Below are 16,378 nucleotides of genomic sequence, written 5' to 3'. Positions count from 1 at the left end.
AAGTGCAGATATTATTTGGGTAAGTGGGAAGGAAACATTCAAAGGCACCTGAACAGGGCATTAACCCAGAGCAAGAGTGGTGCAACAAAACAGAAACGAGTGAACAGCCTTTGGCACATACCAGCCAAACAGGCCTACAACCGATTTGGTTTGTTCTCTAGCTGCTACTACTAACAGACTCTTGAGAAATCTGTATGCAGGTCAGGAAGCAACAGTTAGAACTAGACATGGAACAACAGACTGGTTCCAAATTGGGAAAGGAGTATGTCAAGGCTGTATATTGTCACCCTGCTTATTTAAATTATATGCAGAGTACATCATGAGAAATGCTGGGCTGGAGGAAGCACAAGCTGGAATCAAGATTGCCGGGAGAAATATCAATAACTGCAGATATGCAGATGACACCACCCTTACGGCAAAAAGTGAAGAAGAACCAAAGAATCTCTTGATGAAAGTGAAAGAGGAGAGTGAAAAAGTTGGCTTAAAACTCAACATTCAGAAAACTGAGATCATGGCATCCAGTCCCATCACTACATGGCAAATAGATGGGGAAACAATGGAAACAGTGACAGACTTTATTTTGGGGGGCTCCAAAATCACTGCAGATGGTGATTACAGCCATGAAATTAAAAGACGCTTCCTCCTTGAAAGAAAAGTTATGAACAACCTAGACAGCATATTAAAAAGCAGAGACATTACTTTGCCAACAAAGTTCCGCCTAGTCAAAGCTATGGTTTTTCCAGTAGTCATGTATGGATGTGAGAGTTGGACTATAACGAAAGCTGAGTGCCGAAGAATTGATGCTTTTGAATGTGGGGTTGGAGAAGACTCTTGAGAGTCCCTTGGACTGCAAGGAGATCCAACCAGTCCATCCTAAAGGAGATCAGTCCCGAATATTCATTGGAAGGACTGATGTTGAAGCTGAAACTCCAATACTTCGGCCACCTTATGTGCAGAACTGACTCATTAGAAAAGACCCTGATGCTGGGAAATATTGAAGGCAGTAGGACAAGGGGACGACAGAGGATGAGATGGTTGGATGGCATCACCGACTCAATGGACATATGTTTGAGTAAACCCCGGGAGTTGGTAATGGACAAAGAGGCCTGGTGTGCTGCAGTCCATGGGGTTGCAAACAGTCGAATATGACTGAGCAACTGAACTGAACTAACAGACACTTGTAGGTGGACTTGTCCTTCACAAAGCTAATTACTCTCTGACTCCATATAGATTATACTCTACACTTGGCACTCTTCTCCTCCTACATTCCCTTGTAGCATTCTCCATTTCAGAAAGAAGGTCCTGGGCTAATAACTTCAGGGACACCAGACTTGGCTGCTAAGTTGCCTGATGCCAGCTGTGGCCATTTTGAAACTTTGCAGCAGGAAAAAAAAAAAAATTTGAGACATTCAAGAGGATATAAAACCTCTCCCTATTCCTAAGAAAGCAGGGCACAATTATTGAGCCACTAGTCTGCTGTGTTTCCCTTTTTCCAGGTAAAAATAATAAAGCTACTCTTTTCTATTTCCTCCAAATTCTATCTCCGTATTTCTATTTGGCATCAGCAGACAGGGAGCCAAGATTTTGGCAACAAGATGAAGTAGCATGGGATATTTACAGAGCAATCCTGGCTAAGAGCTACTATCATCCAGAGTCAGGAAGTCCACATAAAATATTGTTGCTAAGAATCAAACAATGAGTATGAGGGTTGAGGCCACAAAAGGGAATGAAAGGAGATAAGAGAAGGAGATTAATTCATAGCATTCAGTAATTTATTTAGATACTGATTAAGCATCCTGAGTCAAAGATGAGAGTGGGTGACTGAGAGACAGATTTCAAAGTCCTTTTCAAAGGGATTCTTTATCTTTGTTAAATGATCAGTTGGCATATATAAGGGGTGGGTCATTGGAATACTTCCAGACAATAAAACAAGGCTCACTGATATTTTAGAGGATTAGACCTGAAAACCTAGCCTTATTAATGTTTTTTGAGCTAATCAGTATCAGACAGATTTCTACTCATTCATAATTTATAAATTACCCAATATATTTTGCCAAGAGTTATTGCATCTCTTTTAATCAATTGTGATACTGATTAATTACAGGCAACTTATACAAAATCTTACCTTTCCCCAGACAATACCACTGTTGTCTGGCCATTTGATGAACACATCATTTTCCTTCCCTCTGGTGAATGTGAGATACTGGGTCTCATTGCCAGAAATGGCTGGGTCCTGCAGTGAAAGCGTTTAAAACAGCAGACATGAGAAAAACATCACCAAGAAATCTCCTCTCTAAATTTTTAACAATTCACAGTACAGAAAGAAATGGTGAGAAAGAAATACAACACACCCCACACACACACATCCCATGGATAATTGAGAGCTAAAAACTATATTGATGTTTCTCTATAACATTATTTTATTATTTTTTTTGGTTGCAACATGTGGCATGTGGGACCTTAGTTTCCCAACCAGGGATCAAACCCACAGCCCCTGCATTGGAAGTGTGGAGTCTTAACCACTGGACCACCAGGGAAGTCCCTCTCCATAACATTCTTGAGGGAAAAAAAAGTATGCTAATGTTTGAAAACAATTCCTGGAGATAAACCAGGTTAATAAAACATTGCTCTCAAGTAGAGAAGTCTAATTGATTGTGTTTCCACAATTAATGGCAATAGTCCTTAAGAACATGAAATTCCTTTCTTCTATTCTGTGACCCAACTTGTCTATCTCAAGTTCCCTTCCCTGTTCAATCTGTCCCATACCTGCCTCAACTGCTCTCTGAATAGCATCATATTTCACAACTGTCATAGAAACTGTCACTACCTATCTGGAACTATCTTTTTTTGATGTTTATTTATTGGGGGTCTCCCTCCAAAAGAATAAAATCCCTATGAGAAAAAGAACATCTTATTCTCATAGATTAAAAATACATTTTTTAGAAGAGTGATTTTCAAAGACCTGGTGTTTAGTCAATACTTGAATGAATGAATGAACAAAAGTCAGAAAATAATGCTATAATTTCTGGAAGCTAGAAGGAAGGATCATTTGTAGGTAACTACTTCTGTGTTTGTCAAGATACAGCTTCCAACATAAAATGTGTGCTCAGTCACTCAGTCAAGCCCAACTCTTTGTGACCCCATGGACTGTAGCCTTCCAGGCTCTTTCTGCCCATGGGATTTCCCAGGCAAGAATACTGGAGTGAGTTGCCATTTCCTCTTCCAGGTGATCTTCCTGATCCAGGGATCGAATCATTGCCTCTTGTCTCCTGCATTGGCAGGCAGATTCTTTATCACTGTACCACCTGGGAAGCCCCCAATGTGAAATAATAAACTGATATTCTGTATCTTAAATCAGTTGTTTGTGAATTCAGTTAAGAAGAAATTAGTCCCCTAAACCTCACCATTGTTGAGTACTAGTAATGGTAACTTAGAGATTTTTGAGTCCCTAAGGGAAAAATGAGACTAAGATACAGCTATTTTGTCTGAGGCATAGCCTGAAACAGTGAGACACACACACTCTCTCTCTTCTTTACTGTTGTTTTTGGGAGGCTATATCTAGTGTTACATACTCTATTGTATTTTTGGCTATTATCTATTATTTCAGTTTTCTAACTCTATCAAAAGAATATAGTAATAAATTACCTAATAACACAGCTATGAAATAACACAGTTATGAAAAATAACACAGTTATGAAAAATAAATAACACAGTTATGAAAAATAAATATGGCAATCCATTATCTTTTAAAAGCCATTTTCATTCATTCTTCCATTGTTTATTTGCTTTTCAATACTTTAAACTTCTTTTTAAAAAAGTATTGAAAAGCAAATAAACAATGGAAGAATGAATGAAAACGGCTTTTAAAAGATAATGGATTGCCATATTTATTTTTCATAACTGTGTTATTAGGAGGTAATTTCTCCAAAGAAGACATACAGATGGCTAAAAAACACATGAAAAGATGCTCAACATCACTCATTATTAGAGAAATGCAAATCAAAACCACAATGAGGTACCATTTCACACCAGTCAGAATGGCTGCTATCCAAAAGTCTACAAGCAATAAATGCTGGAGAGGGTGTGGAGAAAAGGGAACCCTCTTACACTGTTGGTGGGAATGCAAACTAGTACAGCCACTCTGGAGAACAGTGTGGAGACTCCTTAAAAAACTGGGAATAGAACTGCCATATGACCCAGCAATCCCACTGCTGGGCATACACACCGAGGAAACCAGAATTGAAAGAGATGCGTGCACCACAATGTTCATCGCAGCACTGTTTACAATAGCCAGGACATGGAAGCAACCTAGATGCCCATCAGCAGATGAATGGATAAGGAAGCTGTGGTACATATACACAATGGAATATTACTCAGCCATTAAAAAGAATACATTTGAATCAGTTCTATTGAGATGGATGAAACTGGAGCCCATTATGCAGAGTGAAGTAAGCCAGAAAGAAAAACACCAATACAGTATACTAATGTGTATATATGGAATTTGAAAGACGGTAACGATAACCCTATATGCGAGACAGAATAAGAGACACAGATGCATAGAACAGTCTTATGGATTCTGAGGGAGAAGGTGAGGGTGAGATGTTCTGAGAGAATAGCAATGAAACATGTATATTATCATATGTGAAACAGAACACCATTCCAGGTTCGATGCATGAGACAAATGCTCAGGGCTGGGGCACCCAGAGGGATGGGATGGGGAGGGAGGTGGGAAGGGGGTTCAGGATGGGGAACTCATGTAAACCCATGGCTGATTCATGTCAATGTATGGCAAAAACCACTACAACATTGTAAAGTAATTAGCCCCCAACTAAAATAAATAAATTTATTTAAAAAATAAAATAAAATAAAGAAGTTTATAAGACTTTCATAAGAAGTTATGAAAAATGTTCAGGGAGGTCTTCTGTACTTTTCACCCAGTTTCCCTCAATGGTACTAGTTTTGAACTACAGAAGCAGAAAACAGGATCTAATCTTTCTGAACACCTACCAGAACGAGAACAAATCTAGTGCCATTTTTCTTCATTTGCTCAATCAGGAGCCCAAGATTTTGAAAGCTGGGGCTGAGGGTGAAGTCCAGCTTCCGGTCCATGTAGTCGATGTCTACATGCTGGACATCCTGTAGAAGGAAGCAAGCAGGATACTTGGGTCCCTGCAGCAGGAGCTCCTCAGGGCACATGAATTGCTCAGCCAGGCTCCAGTCCTACTGCCTGCAGACTCCAGACCAGGCCTCCCTGAACTTCTTATCTGTTACTCTCCTAGACTAACTTTTCAATTCTGCTGATTGAAATTGCTTTCTGATCCCTACATCCAGCTCACCGGTCCCCATTCTTTCTCTTTCTGCTCCTCCAACTGTATTTCCTCCCTTTCCTTCCCTCAATTTATGTCTTTTCCATTCTTCAGATCTCAAACTCAGTCAGCCTATTAAACAACATGCTGGTTGAATGTTCAGGGTAGAAAGCCATACTTGCCTGAGAAACAGAAAAGATTGTATATCTGTGTCTTTTTTCCCTCCTCCAGTAAACCTGACTGAATTTATTCACATTTAGAACTACATTATTTTATAGTTTTCTAGAATGTATTTATTTCTGCCACTCTCATTTGACTGGATGAGCCTTGGAGTGAGAACCTTGTCTTTCCTCTTCTCTATAAAGCACCAACTCAGGTTTCAGCACATGAAATTCACTTAATCCTTGATTGTTGGATAATGACGTAAAGTGGTTAACATTCAGTTCCTGGTGGGGAGATGATGATTCTTTTTAGCCTGAAAGTGATAATCACCTGTATTGCCTTAAGACTTTAAGTAAAACTTGTTCGAGGGAGGAGAGATTTGTTCATAAGCCAAAACTCGGAAAGAATGAATCAACACATTATTAATATTAATTGTCTCTGTGAGGTAAATCCATGGATTTTTTTAATCTTTTAATTTTCTCATCTTTTCTAATTTACGTTTAATAAGTATCTAGAATAGCAGTCTATAAAAAGAAAAATTAAGCCTGGATGAATGTTTCAAATTATCTTTGATGAGAATATCGTAATGCTTTATTTTATTCTCAGCTGCCAATCATTAATTGTCCTCCAAAACCTCAGGAGGTGATTTGAGAGCAAAACAACTGTGTGATGAGAAACTGCTCATCACAAGAGGATAAAGAGCATGCTATTTATGGATTTCTGCCTGTTGACAGCAAATGACTGTACTTCTAGGGCTTTATCTAGGGGGTAGGTTTTTGTTGTAGGATATGCTTATGTGCATGTGTGTGTTTAAGAAAAAGTGAAAGCTTAGTATTAACTGATTTCATTCATATTGTCCTTTTATATTCACCCTCTCCAAGAATAGCCACAGTACAATTTCCTAAAATGGTTATAATCTTGAGATGATTTTCAGGTCCCAAAAGTCATGCCTCAAAGTCCAGCCACAGCTACTGCAGGATATTCCTGGCAAGAGGCAGGAACAGTATCCCCCAAGCATCCCTCAAACTGCTGAAGGGTTTATGCAACTCTCAGTTTGCAACCCTTGATTTTAAAGAGTTGCCTGAAATAAATTTAAGAGGTAATGTTTTCTAGCTCCACAGCTACATTTTCTTCATGCTGAAGTAGTCATCACTACTTGAATGAATTTCTATAAAGATTTTCCAATCTATACTTAGCCACAAATTCCCACCACTAATTAAACCACAGACTGAATGAGGGTATCATACATAGGGAATCTGAGCAGCCATCATTGCATCATACAAACTGGAGATTTCATAATCATTCTGGTATCCATAGCGACTCAGCTGGAATCCCAAGGCCCAGTAGGGAATCATTGCTGGCCGACCAATCAACTAAAATAAAAAAGAAAAATAGATTCAAGAAATTTCTTTGGAAAGAAAAGATGATTGGCTTATACTTAAAGCAACTTGAGCTCTTCTATGAAAATATCTCATCTAAGAGGCCTCACTCAAGAAAAATAAGAAAGTCAAATAAATATGGATTAACCATAGAGATGCAGAATGATAGAAAGTCTCTCTATAAACAGTATCCACTCTAGGAAACCTGAGAACTCAGTGATTATCACTGATTTGAAATTCTCAGAAAGGCAAATAGTTAAGAGAAGTATGAGATATTAATATGCTTGTAGAGCCCCTAAACACTAAATCCTGACTTTCAAAAAAGACAGCAATAATGTAGTAGGGACATCTAAGGGCCTTAAGGGGGGAAAAATGGCCTTTCTCAGTGCTAAGAACATGGCAATACCCAGCAAACATTGGATGATATATTGATGGGTAGAATAACTTCCAACCTCAGTGTATTGCTGAGTTACAAGCTCAGGGGTTGGCCCCAAAACCATATAAAAGTCCAAAATGCCTCCTGTGGTGCGGTATGTCAGGGCAGGAGTAGGCTGGAATGTCACATCTGTTAAAAAAAAAAAAAAAAAGAAGGTGAGGAGTATCCCCAAAACTATAAATCACCCAGTCAGGGAATCTACCTTAAATTTTGCTATTTTCACTTTCTTACATTCTTATTTTAATGCCTACCTCCTCTAATAAGCCATTTCCCATGCAGTGGAATCAGAGAGGGATATTCAGCTACCTCAAACATAATCTCAGTCTCAACATCTTATATCACTTTGTGAAAAAGAGCTAAAGTGTACAGTAAAATAGTCATACAAGATAGGCACTGCGTTTAGTGAAAACTGGACCCCTTATACCTGGCCTAGTGCTCTTAGTAAAACTTGAATAGATGAATGAATGGTAGGTGAGTTTATCTGTCTCATTTCCCTTGCCCTTGACTTTCCTTATTTCTGTTGATATTCCAGATCGCCAAAAGCAGTCACAGATGTTTCTGGTGGTACACAGGGATTGTGCGTCTGTCTTACCCATGGCATTGCTGTTCAGCAGAAGCACTCCATGGGCACTGCCATCCTCCTCCAGTGCCATGTAGTAGGGATGGACACCATAGGAGTTCTTCTTATACTAGGAGAGTTGTGGGAAGAGCAGGTGGGTAATCAAGAAGAGAAAATCCAAGAAATCATTTTCACATCATAACCCAAACAGCAAACTCCTGTGCAGTATTGAAGATTCAGTACAATGTCATGTCTCTTGTGAAGACTTCCTTGACCCTTCCTTCCATCCCAAGTGAAAACCTAAGTGCCCTCTCCCCATATGCCTTCCTTGTTTATTACTATACAAATCTATTGTAGCACTGGTTACACTGCATTACCATTGTTTCTGCCTCTCTCTCTTCTCTCTTTTACTAGTTGATAAGCATCTGGAGAAAAAGACAGTGTCTTAATAAGACACTGACTCATTCTATGTGTGCCCAACATGTAGAACATATTAAATAAAAGTTTAGGAAATAAAATCCATAGTCCACAGGAAATATATATAAATAGGTAGTTTAGGGACAGAAAGGAAGGAAAACCTTAAATATGGTGTATTTCATCTGAGAGCAGAACATACAGGGATTAAACTAAATTTACACAGAGTAAAAATATTGATGATCTTAGTCTGTGCTTACCGCTGGTGGCTCATCTCGGGCAAACATTCCCCACGTGTGCCAGCTCATGTTTCTTCTGAAAGTTGTGTGCTGAGTTTCCCCAAAGCCATAGAGGTACTGAGAGGGGAGCCGTGTGGAGATGGAAAGGAACATGTCACTGAAGGTGAAGCCAGGGAGCTGAGAGTCCCAACTGCAACACGAGAGAAGACCTTGGTTCAGAGCTGGGCACAGGCCAGCGCAAACACGGGCTCCATGGGGGTCGATTCTGAAGCCTCCTGAGCGGCTGAATATCTGGATCCATGTTCAGATACTGTGAGACAACCCAGGTCATAACAATGGCCATAATTCACTGCCAAGTTTCTGTGTTGGCATGTTTATTTGTTATCTGTCTTTTACAAGGTTGAGAATTCCTTTACTGGGTCCTGGGTTCCTGGACAGCAAGAACCACATCACCCTCATCTCTGTATTTCTACTTCTCCTTGCCCAACATATCAGCTTGAATAAATGCATGAATGAATGGATAAGATAGAAGCACATTTTTCTGTAGAAAATGTGATACTCTTAGAATGGTTTTCTGGATTGGCCAAAGAACTTCTTACCAAAGAAGGGAACAGACAGAAAGTCATACAGTCAGAGAGAGCTGAAAGCACACGTGCGCACCCAGGTCACAGTTTCTACATGGATGGGGAACCTCAGTCCCAGGCAAAATCCAGACCTTCACTCCATTCCACTCAGCAGCAGGACAAGGGATGAGAGATGATAGCTCCTTTCATGCTTAACACTGTGAAAAGGCTTTGCATCTCGAGTGTCAATAGAAGCAAAGAATGTAAGAAGCCATTTTGCCCTCCTCAGTAACCTTTGTCCTTCTATCCTGACTCTTCTGTTATTATTTCTTAATGAGGGTATATAGAACTGATTTCTGTCATGGGTTATGTCATACTTATTAAATAGAGTTTCCCGTCCTACTTAACAGGAACAAAGAATAGAACATGTATTTTCCTTTCTCTGAAAACAAGCACCACTTAGTTAGCTTTTGTAAACCTTTGGTTGATTCATTTTTCTTGTTAAGGACTAATAGAAAACAAAATCCTTATTAAAGTAGGGGCAATAGATACATTCTTCATTGAACATATTGACATAGAGTCTCTAAAACTAATATTTCACTTGCATTCATGAGAGCCACGGTAATTAGATCTAGAACCACTCTAACTAGAACCAAATAAAGAGCGCTTACATCACAGTGCTGGAGCTTTTTCTTCGAATCTGGATCCCGAAAGGATTGTTCTGAATCTTGACATCATACAGGCGGTTTCCAGGGGAGCCCACTGGAGAGGCAGGGGTGTTCAGAGGCACTGGGACCTCGTACCTTTTATTAGTGGGATCATAGACCTGCCAAGAAGAGAGAAGGAAGCTTTTTCATGGAGTCTCAGGCCTACAATTCCTTGTGCCAGCTTATATCAAATACAACTCATTTTCCATATTTTCTGGCTGGTCTGAATCATATCAGGAGGCATCAAATATCCTGAAACAAACAGGTGTGAGGCCTACCCACCTACTGTGCCCAATATGGAGCCTGAACTCCAAAAATGCCTCAGTAAGACCTTTTCAGAGCCAGCAAGGGCACTTCTAAAAAATTTGTGATTTAAGGGTATAGAATCTCATGGATAGAATGTACGTGTGTGTGTGTGTGTGTGTGTGTGTGAGGGTGTGGTATGGGAACATGAATGTGTATACAGTGTGAGCATGTGAGTATATGTTAGAAATTAGAGAATTGAATTTACGTATGGACACTGAGGTCTTCTTCGTGGTGGAATTTCCAGATGTTGTGCAGTTTTTCCGTCCCTAAGATAGCTCTGTTGTACCCACTGCTTGTTCCTACCTATCTAACAGATTTGATTTGTGGGAAAAATGAGAGAAGCGGAAAGTGTTGTTGGAGGCCCTGGAGTATTGCCAGAATGAGCAAGCATCCACTTCCTTATCATATTATTAGTCCACTTTTTACACTTCAGATAAGTCTCTTTTCTTGATAGGTAAGAAGTGGATTTATTAAACACACTTCACAAACAGAGCGTGGGCCACCTCAGAAGGCAAGAACCACCTCAAAATATAGGGTGGTTAGTTTTTATGGGCTGGGTAATTTCATAGGCTAATGAGTGGGAGGATTATTCCAACTATTTCAGGGAATGGGCAGGGATTTCCATGAATTGAGCCACCGCCCACTTTTCAGCCCTTTATAGTCAGCTGAGAATTGTCATGGTGCCTGTGGGTGTGTCATTTAACTTGCTGATGTGTTACAAGGATCCTATATTGAGGCTCAAAGTCTAGTGGAAATTGACTTGTCCACCATTTTGGACCCATTTGGATCTAATCAGTTTATGTCCTGTCCTCAGGTTTTGTTATTCTCTTGTGCCCTGTCCCCTTCCCTCCTGTTTCAGACAAATTTTCTCTAAAGCTTTTCTTCTCAATATTGTGTTCATCAGACCAAAAGCAGCTTTCACAATGTTTCACAATGTTAAACAGGATCACCGAGGAACTTGTTAAGACCACAGAATCTCAGCCTCACCCCAGACTTTCTGAATCTGGCTCTTCATTTTCATAAGATCTCTGAGGTGACTCATCAACACTAAAGTGTGAAAAGCAATGTCTCGAGCTGACCTGTCCAAGGAGGTACCCACCACATGTGGCCATGAAACACTTCAGTGTGCTGTCTGAATTGAGACTCACTATGAGTACAAAATACACAGCAAATTTTGAAGACCTAGTATGGTTACATTGTATTTGGATTACATGGTGAAATGATAATATTTTAGTATATTGGTTAAATAAAATGTCACTAAAATATATTCATTAATTTTTTTTCCAAATATATTTTTTAAACTATAGTTATTAGAAAACATCTGGGGACTTCCCTGGTGGTCCAGTGGTTAAGAATCTGCCTTGCAATGCAGGGGGTGTGGGTTCCTTCCTTGGTCATGGACCTAAGCCCCTGCACCACAACTAGAGAGTTCATGCACTGCAACAAAAGACCCCACATGAGTCAAAGAAGACCCATGATTCTGATTGCATTTCTATTCAAGCAGAGAGAAGACTCTTGAGAGTCCCTTGGACTGCAAGGAGATCAAACCAGTCAATCCTAAAGCAGATCAACCCTGAGTATTCACTGGAAGGACTGATGCTAAAGCTGAAGCTCCAATAATTTGGCCACCTGATTCGAAGAACTGACTCATTGGAAAAGACCCTGATGCTAGGAAAGATTGAAGGCAGGAGAAGGGGATGACAGAAGATAAGATGGTTGGATGGCATCACTGACTCGATGGACATGAGCTTGAGCAAGCTCCGGGAGTTGGTGATGGTTGGGGAAGCCTGGCGTGCTGTTGTCTATGGAGTCACAAAGAATTGGACACGACTGAGCAACTGAACTGAGCTGAGTAGGTCTCCAAGAGTGGCCCCTTAACTTACAGCATCAGCACCACCTGGAATCTTGCTAGCAGCGCAGATCCTCAGGTTGGAAACTCTGGGGGGGTCAGGCCAGCCATCTTTTAACAAGATCAGCAGGTGATTCTGATACAGGTGCAGGTGCTAAAGCTTAAGAACCACAGCTAGAGGAATAACCCTGATGTCAGAAGTGGGTTTTTGCCACTTATATGACTTACCACACAGCAAACACTTTTCTCAGTGCTAAGGAAGGACTCTTTGAGGATGTTCATGATTTAGAGTACTCACTGTTATAAGAAATTACCACCCCCAGGGATCTAAGGTTACATCCCACCCCAACTCTCTCCTAACTTTCTGATCATCGCCTCTTGGGGCCTCAGCAGCCCCACTTGTAAAATGAGGGATTTGGATTAAAGATGTTTCAATGTCTTCCAACTGCACGGAGCTGTAAGCTAAGAATTCCAACCATGGAGACACAGGATTACCTTGAACTGCAGCATGTTCTCTGTGTGGTAGATCACGCTCAGGCGGAGAAAGCCCATGGTTGCAGAGAGAGTGTCAGAGGCAGAGGCGGCCTTTGCTGCGGCTGCAGGTGGGGGTAGCTTGTCCCATGATGATGGTGGTGGCACCGTAGCTTGTGCAGCTTTCGAGGCTATCAGGTGGGTGAGGTCTACGGTGATGCCCGTAGGCAAGTACTGAATGTTGCTGGCAGCATAATTAGGGATGGTGTCATAGAAACAGGTGGGCACCCCAGGAACAGTCGTGGGCTGGAACAAGAGGAGGACTTCAAGGTCAGCCTCTGACACCACGCTTCGAGACTCTAATTACAGAAGAAGGTGGTTAAACCAGACTCAGTCTCTCACTCTATGTCCATTGCTATAAGTCGAGCTATATTCCCCAAAGACATGGTAAGTCTCATCCCCTGGTACCTGTAAATAAGGTACCTGGTGCCTTGTTTGGAAATAGGATCTTTGCAGGTGATCAAGTTGAATGAGGTCGTTGGGACAGAGCTAGCCAATATGACTAGTGTCCTTAGTAAACGGGGAAACTGAGACACAGACACGCACCTGGGGAGCATATCATGTGAAGATGAAGAGCAGGGTGATGTTTGTACAAACAAAGGAGCACTGAAGACTGCCAGCAAACCACCAGAACCCAGCAAAGGGACACGAAACAGATTTTCCCTCTTGGCCCCTAGAAAGCACCAACTTTGTGGACAGTTTGATATCAGACTTCGAGCTCCCAGACGCTGAGATAATAAATGTCTGTTGTTCTAAGTCACCCAGTTTGTGGTACTTGGCTATGGCAGCCCTAGCAAATGAATATATCCATTTAAACATACACAGGGACTTTCTTGGTAGTCCAGTGGCTAAGATGCCGAGCACCAAATGCAGGGGGCCTGGGTTCGATCCCTGGTCGGAGAAACTGATCCCACATGCCACAGCTAAAGGTCCCACATGCCACAACTAAGACCCAGCACAACCAAGTAAACAAATAAAAATAAAGAAAATAAACACACACACACACACACTGGCCTCACCTAATGGTGAAGGGCCAGCAGGAGACCTATCTGCAGACTGAGTCCTAAGGCAGGGCTCTGCTCCCCCATGTCCTTACTGTCCCTTATTGTGATCTCGAGGAAATCACTGATTTTCTCTGGCCTTCATTCTCTCTATTTCTCAAAGGGAGAGAAACAGCATTACCTTATCTTCCTGCTTGTACTCTCCAATAGATGGGGGAAAAAAATCACTTAACATACTCAGTGCATTCCCACTGCTTTATAGCCATGTTCAGAACAAAGTGTGATTTGAAATGCTGTGATTGTAGGTCAGTGAGTTGATCCTTATTCAGATCGCTGATTGAAACACTGATCGCCTATCACATGCGACTGATAAAAACACCTCATCAGTTGCCATAGCATCATTTGCTTCCTGAGGATGATTATGGTTTAATCTATCAACATTTGGAAAGTGTTTCCTGGGTGCCCAATTACCCGTGGGACACTTTTTACAGCTTCCTGTTCACTGGGGCAGTCTGCTGCTGATCCTTACCTCCCAAAGGCACCCCCGCTCCCTGCAGCTCTCCTCGGAGACAGCGGGCTGCTCAGGAAAGCAGTTGAACTTCTGCAAGTCACTGACCGGAAGATCCCACTGAATGGAGAATGGTTGTCCCAGTACCAGTCCCTCGAGGTCAGTGATGTTCACCACCTGAGAAAAGAGAAAGGGGAAGCCATGATGACACACGAGATGAGGTGTGGCTGCCTGGATAATGTCCTTCTCTGGTGGTCAAGCAGTCAGTCGGTCAAGCAGGCCGGGGAAACCAGCCCTTGGACAAACACCGCTTTGATGTGGGAAATTCATAATCCTCTTTTTTCTCCTCTGGGTCTTTCGACCTCTCTGTCAGGAAAATGAATGTGAATTCCTCCAGACCTTTCTGATCTCATGGAGCCAATGTGGGATATTTAATGGAAAGAGCTTCAGTCATGTTAAGGAACACAGATCACAGGCAGGGCGGGCATTTCAGATTCATTGCTCCCTGGGTACGGTGCTCAGACATTTTACTAACAATGGCAGTAATGACCAGAGCTAAACTTTACTGAGTCTGTCAAGCACTGTAATAACCACTTCATATGCATTATCTCTATGAGTCCTGTAAAGCAATCCTATGCTATGAATAATACGACTATCTCAGTTTTACAAATCAGAACACTGAGGTTCAGAGAGGTTTACTGTTTTGCTCAAGATCTCACAGCTAGGGCTCAGCAGAGCTAGGATTAGAACCCTATTCTGCCTAACCCTAAAAAGTAAGCTCTTGTCCTTTTCTATATGTGTTGTCAAAGTGGAAGGGAGCAGGGACTTCCCTGGTGGTACAGTGGTTAGATTCTGCACTCCCTATACAGGGGACAAGGGTTCAATCCCCCATCAGGGAACTAAGATCACGCATGCTACATCGTGTGGCCAAAAGAAGGTTTAAAAAATAAAAATTAAATTAAAAAGAGGGCTGCCCTAAGGAACAGTGAATTTCCCAGTGCTTGAAATATTAACTAACGATTGGGACTTTTCTTTTTGAGAGATTATCTCGCAAGGGAAACATTCCTTAAGAACAAAAGCAGATTACTCTTTGTGTTTGATTAAATTCTCATTTTCTGCGATGGTATAAAAATAGTTTAGAACAGGAAGGAAAAATAGCAACTAGGTCTCAAAGATAAGTCCTCAATGTAAGTGAGAGAACACAGGTGTCAATGTTCTCCAGGACTAGGCCAATGTATTGAATCATATTTTCTCTATCACATCTGACATTAGCACATCTACTTTTAAATAGCACAGAGAAGAACTACCTTCTTCAAGGGTATCAACTCCTCCGGCCTGCCTCAGAGTCCCAATGCAAGCAAAGCTCCAGCGTCCATATCGAGCATGCACAGATTTCTCCTTCTACATTCTCCCCATGGTTCCCCAGCAAGCCAGTTGTCTCTGTGCCCGCCCAAAGTCAACAGAGCAAGAACAAGCTGGCTGTCAGAAGCTCAGGCGAGGGCTGTTGCCAGGGGCACCGCAGCAAGGAACAATATCCCACCTTTGTTGATTCTGTGTAGACAACGTTTGAAATGGAGGTGGCAGCATTATTAAGGAAGACAGTAAAATTAGTAGGTTCCTTGTCCATTCCCAAGATTGTGATATCTGTAAATATGAGTTTGTCAGGGTCCGTATAATTATCATGTATAACTGTTGCCTGTAGACGGTTCTGCAGGGAAAAGAAGTCAGTTTAGAGATCAGGTATATCTCATTCTGATTGTGTCCAAATACCATTCCATATCTTTCTGAGATCCCAAGAGATCCTTTACCTCTGAGGTTCTATATGGTTCCAGGTGATCACCCCCAGGGAATTTTTCAAGTGAGACTCATAACAGTCTTTAAGTAATCTTTTAGTAATATTATGTACTTGTTTTAGTTTACTGGTTCTTTATTGATTCTATTACTCAGAAAACATGTTGCTGACACCGTGGAATTCTCAAACAGACAAGATGACACACATAAAAAAAGAGACCCATAGGCATGCAAAGATATAAACATTCATACACATACAAAATAATGCCCAAATAATTATTTTTTCTTTTAATGATAATGATGGTAGCTAAAATTTATGAATGTTCACTGTGTGCCAGACCCTGTGCTAAGCATTTTACATGTATCATCTCATTCAGTTCTCACAGCAAACTATGAGGTTGAGGCTCTAATGATCCCCATCCTTCAGGTGAGGAGCCTAAAGTCCAGATAATGTAGAAAACCTATCCAGGGAACCACAATTCAAAAGTGACAAAGTTTAGCTATGACAAAGAAGGTAGAACCAATGACTGAAGAAAAAAAGGGACACTTTGATGTTTAAAAAAATTAAGTGTCCCACAGATACATGTCCAAATGATTTTTTACAAAAAAAATGTAATGGAGAAAGGA

The 16,378-nt window shown here is 41.2% G+C and overlaps 1 protein-coding gene across 1 annotated transcript in view; it reads right to left on the bottom strand.

The window, feature by feature from the left end:
- LOC145523659 (maltase-glucoamylase-like) overlaps nt 1-16,378 on the bottom strand; it is a 340,029-nt gene that overhangs the window by 28,634 nt on the left and 295,017 nt on the right. Inside the window, exons 74-84 of the mRNA XM_081534360.1 lie at nt 15,501-15,668; nt 13,982-14,137; nt 12,560-12,697; nt 12,416-12,505; nt 9,730-9,884; nt 8,517-8,685; nt 7,876-7,972; nt 7,300-7,412; nt 6,716-6,841; nt 5,008-5,136; nt 2,126-2,233 (exon numbers count right to left, since the gene is read on the bottom strand). Of these exons, the coding sequence (XP_081390486.1) occupies nt 2,126-2,233; nt 5,008-5,136; nt 6,716-6,841; nt 7,300-7,412; nt 7,876-7,972; nt 8,517-8,685; nt 9,730-9,884; nt 12,416-12,505; nt 12,560-12,697; nt 13,982-14,137; nt 15,501-15,668 (1,449 nt within the window). The remainder of the gene's footprint in view (nt 1-2,125; nt 2,234-5,007; nt 5,137-6,715; nt 6,842-7,299; nt 7,413-7,875; nt 7,973-8,516; nt 8,686-9,729; nt 9,885-12,415; nt 12,506-12,559; nt 12,698-13,981; nt 14,138-15,500; nt 15,669-16,378) is intronic.

Source organism: Giraffa tippelskirchi, chromosome 10, assembly GCF_054371585.1.
Source record: "Giraffa tippelskirchi isolate mGirTip1 chromosome 10, T2T-mGirTip1v1.2.pri, whole genome shotgun sequence".
NCBI classification, from domain to species: domain Eukaryota; kingdom Metazoa; phylum Chordata; class Mammalia; order Artiodactyla; family Giraffidae; genus Giraffa; species Giraffa tippelskirchi.
Note: the sequence above shows the minus strand (reverse complement) of the source record. Positions and strands in the feature narration are given on the sequence as shown.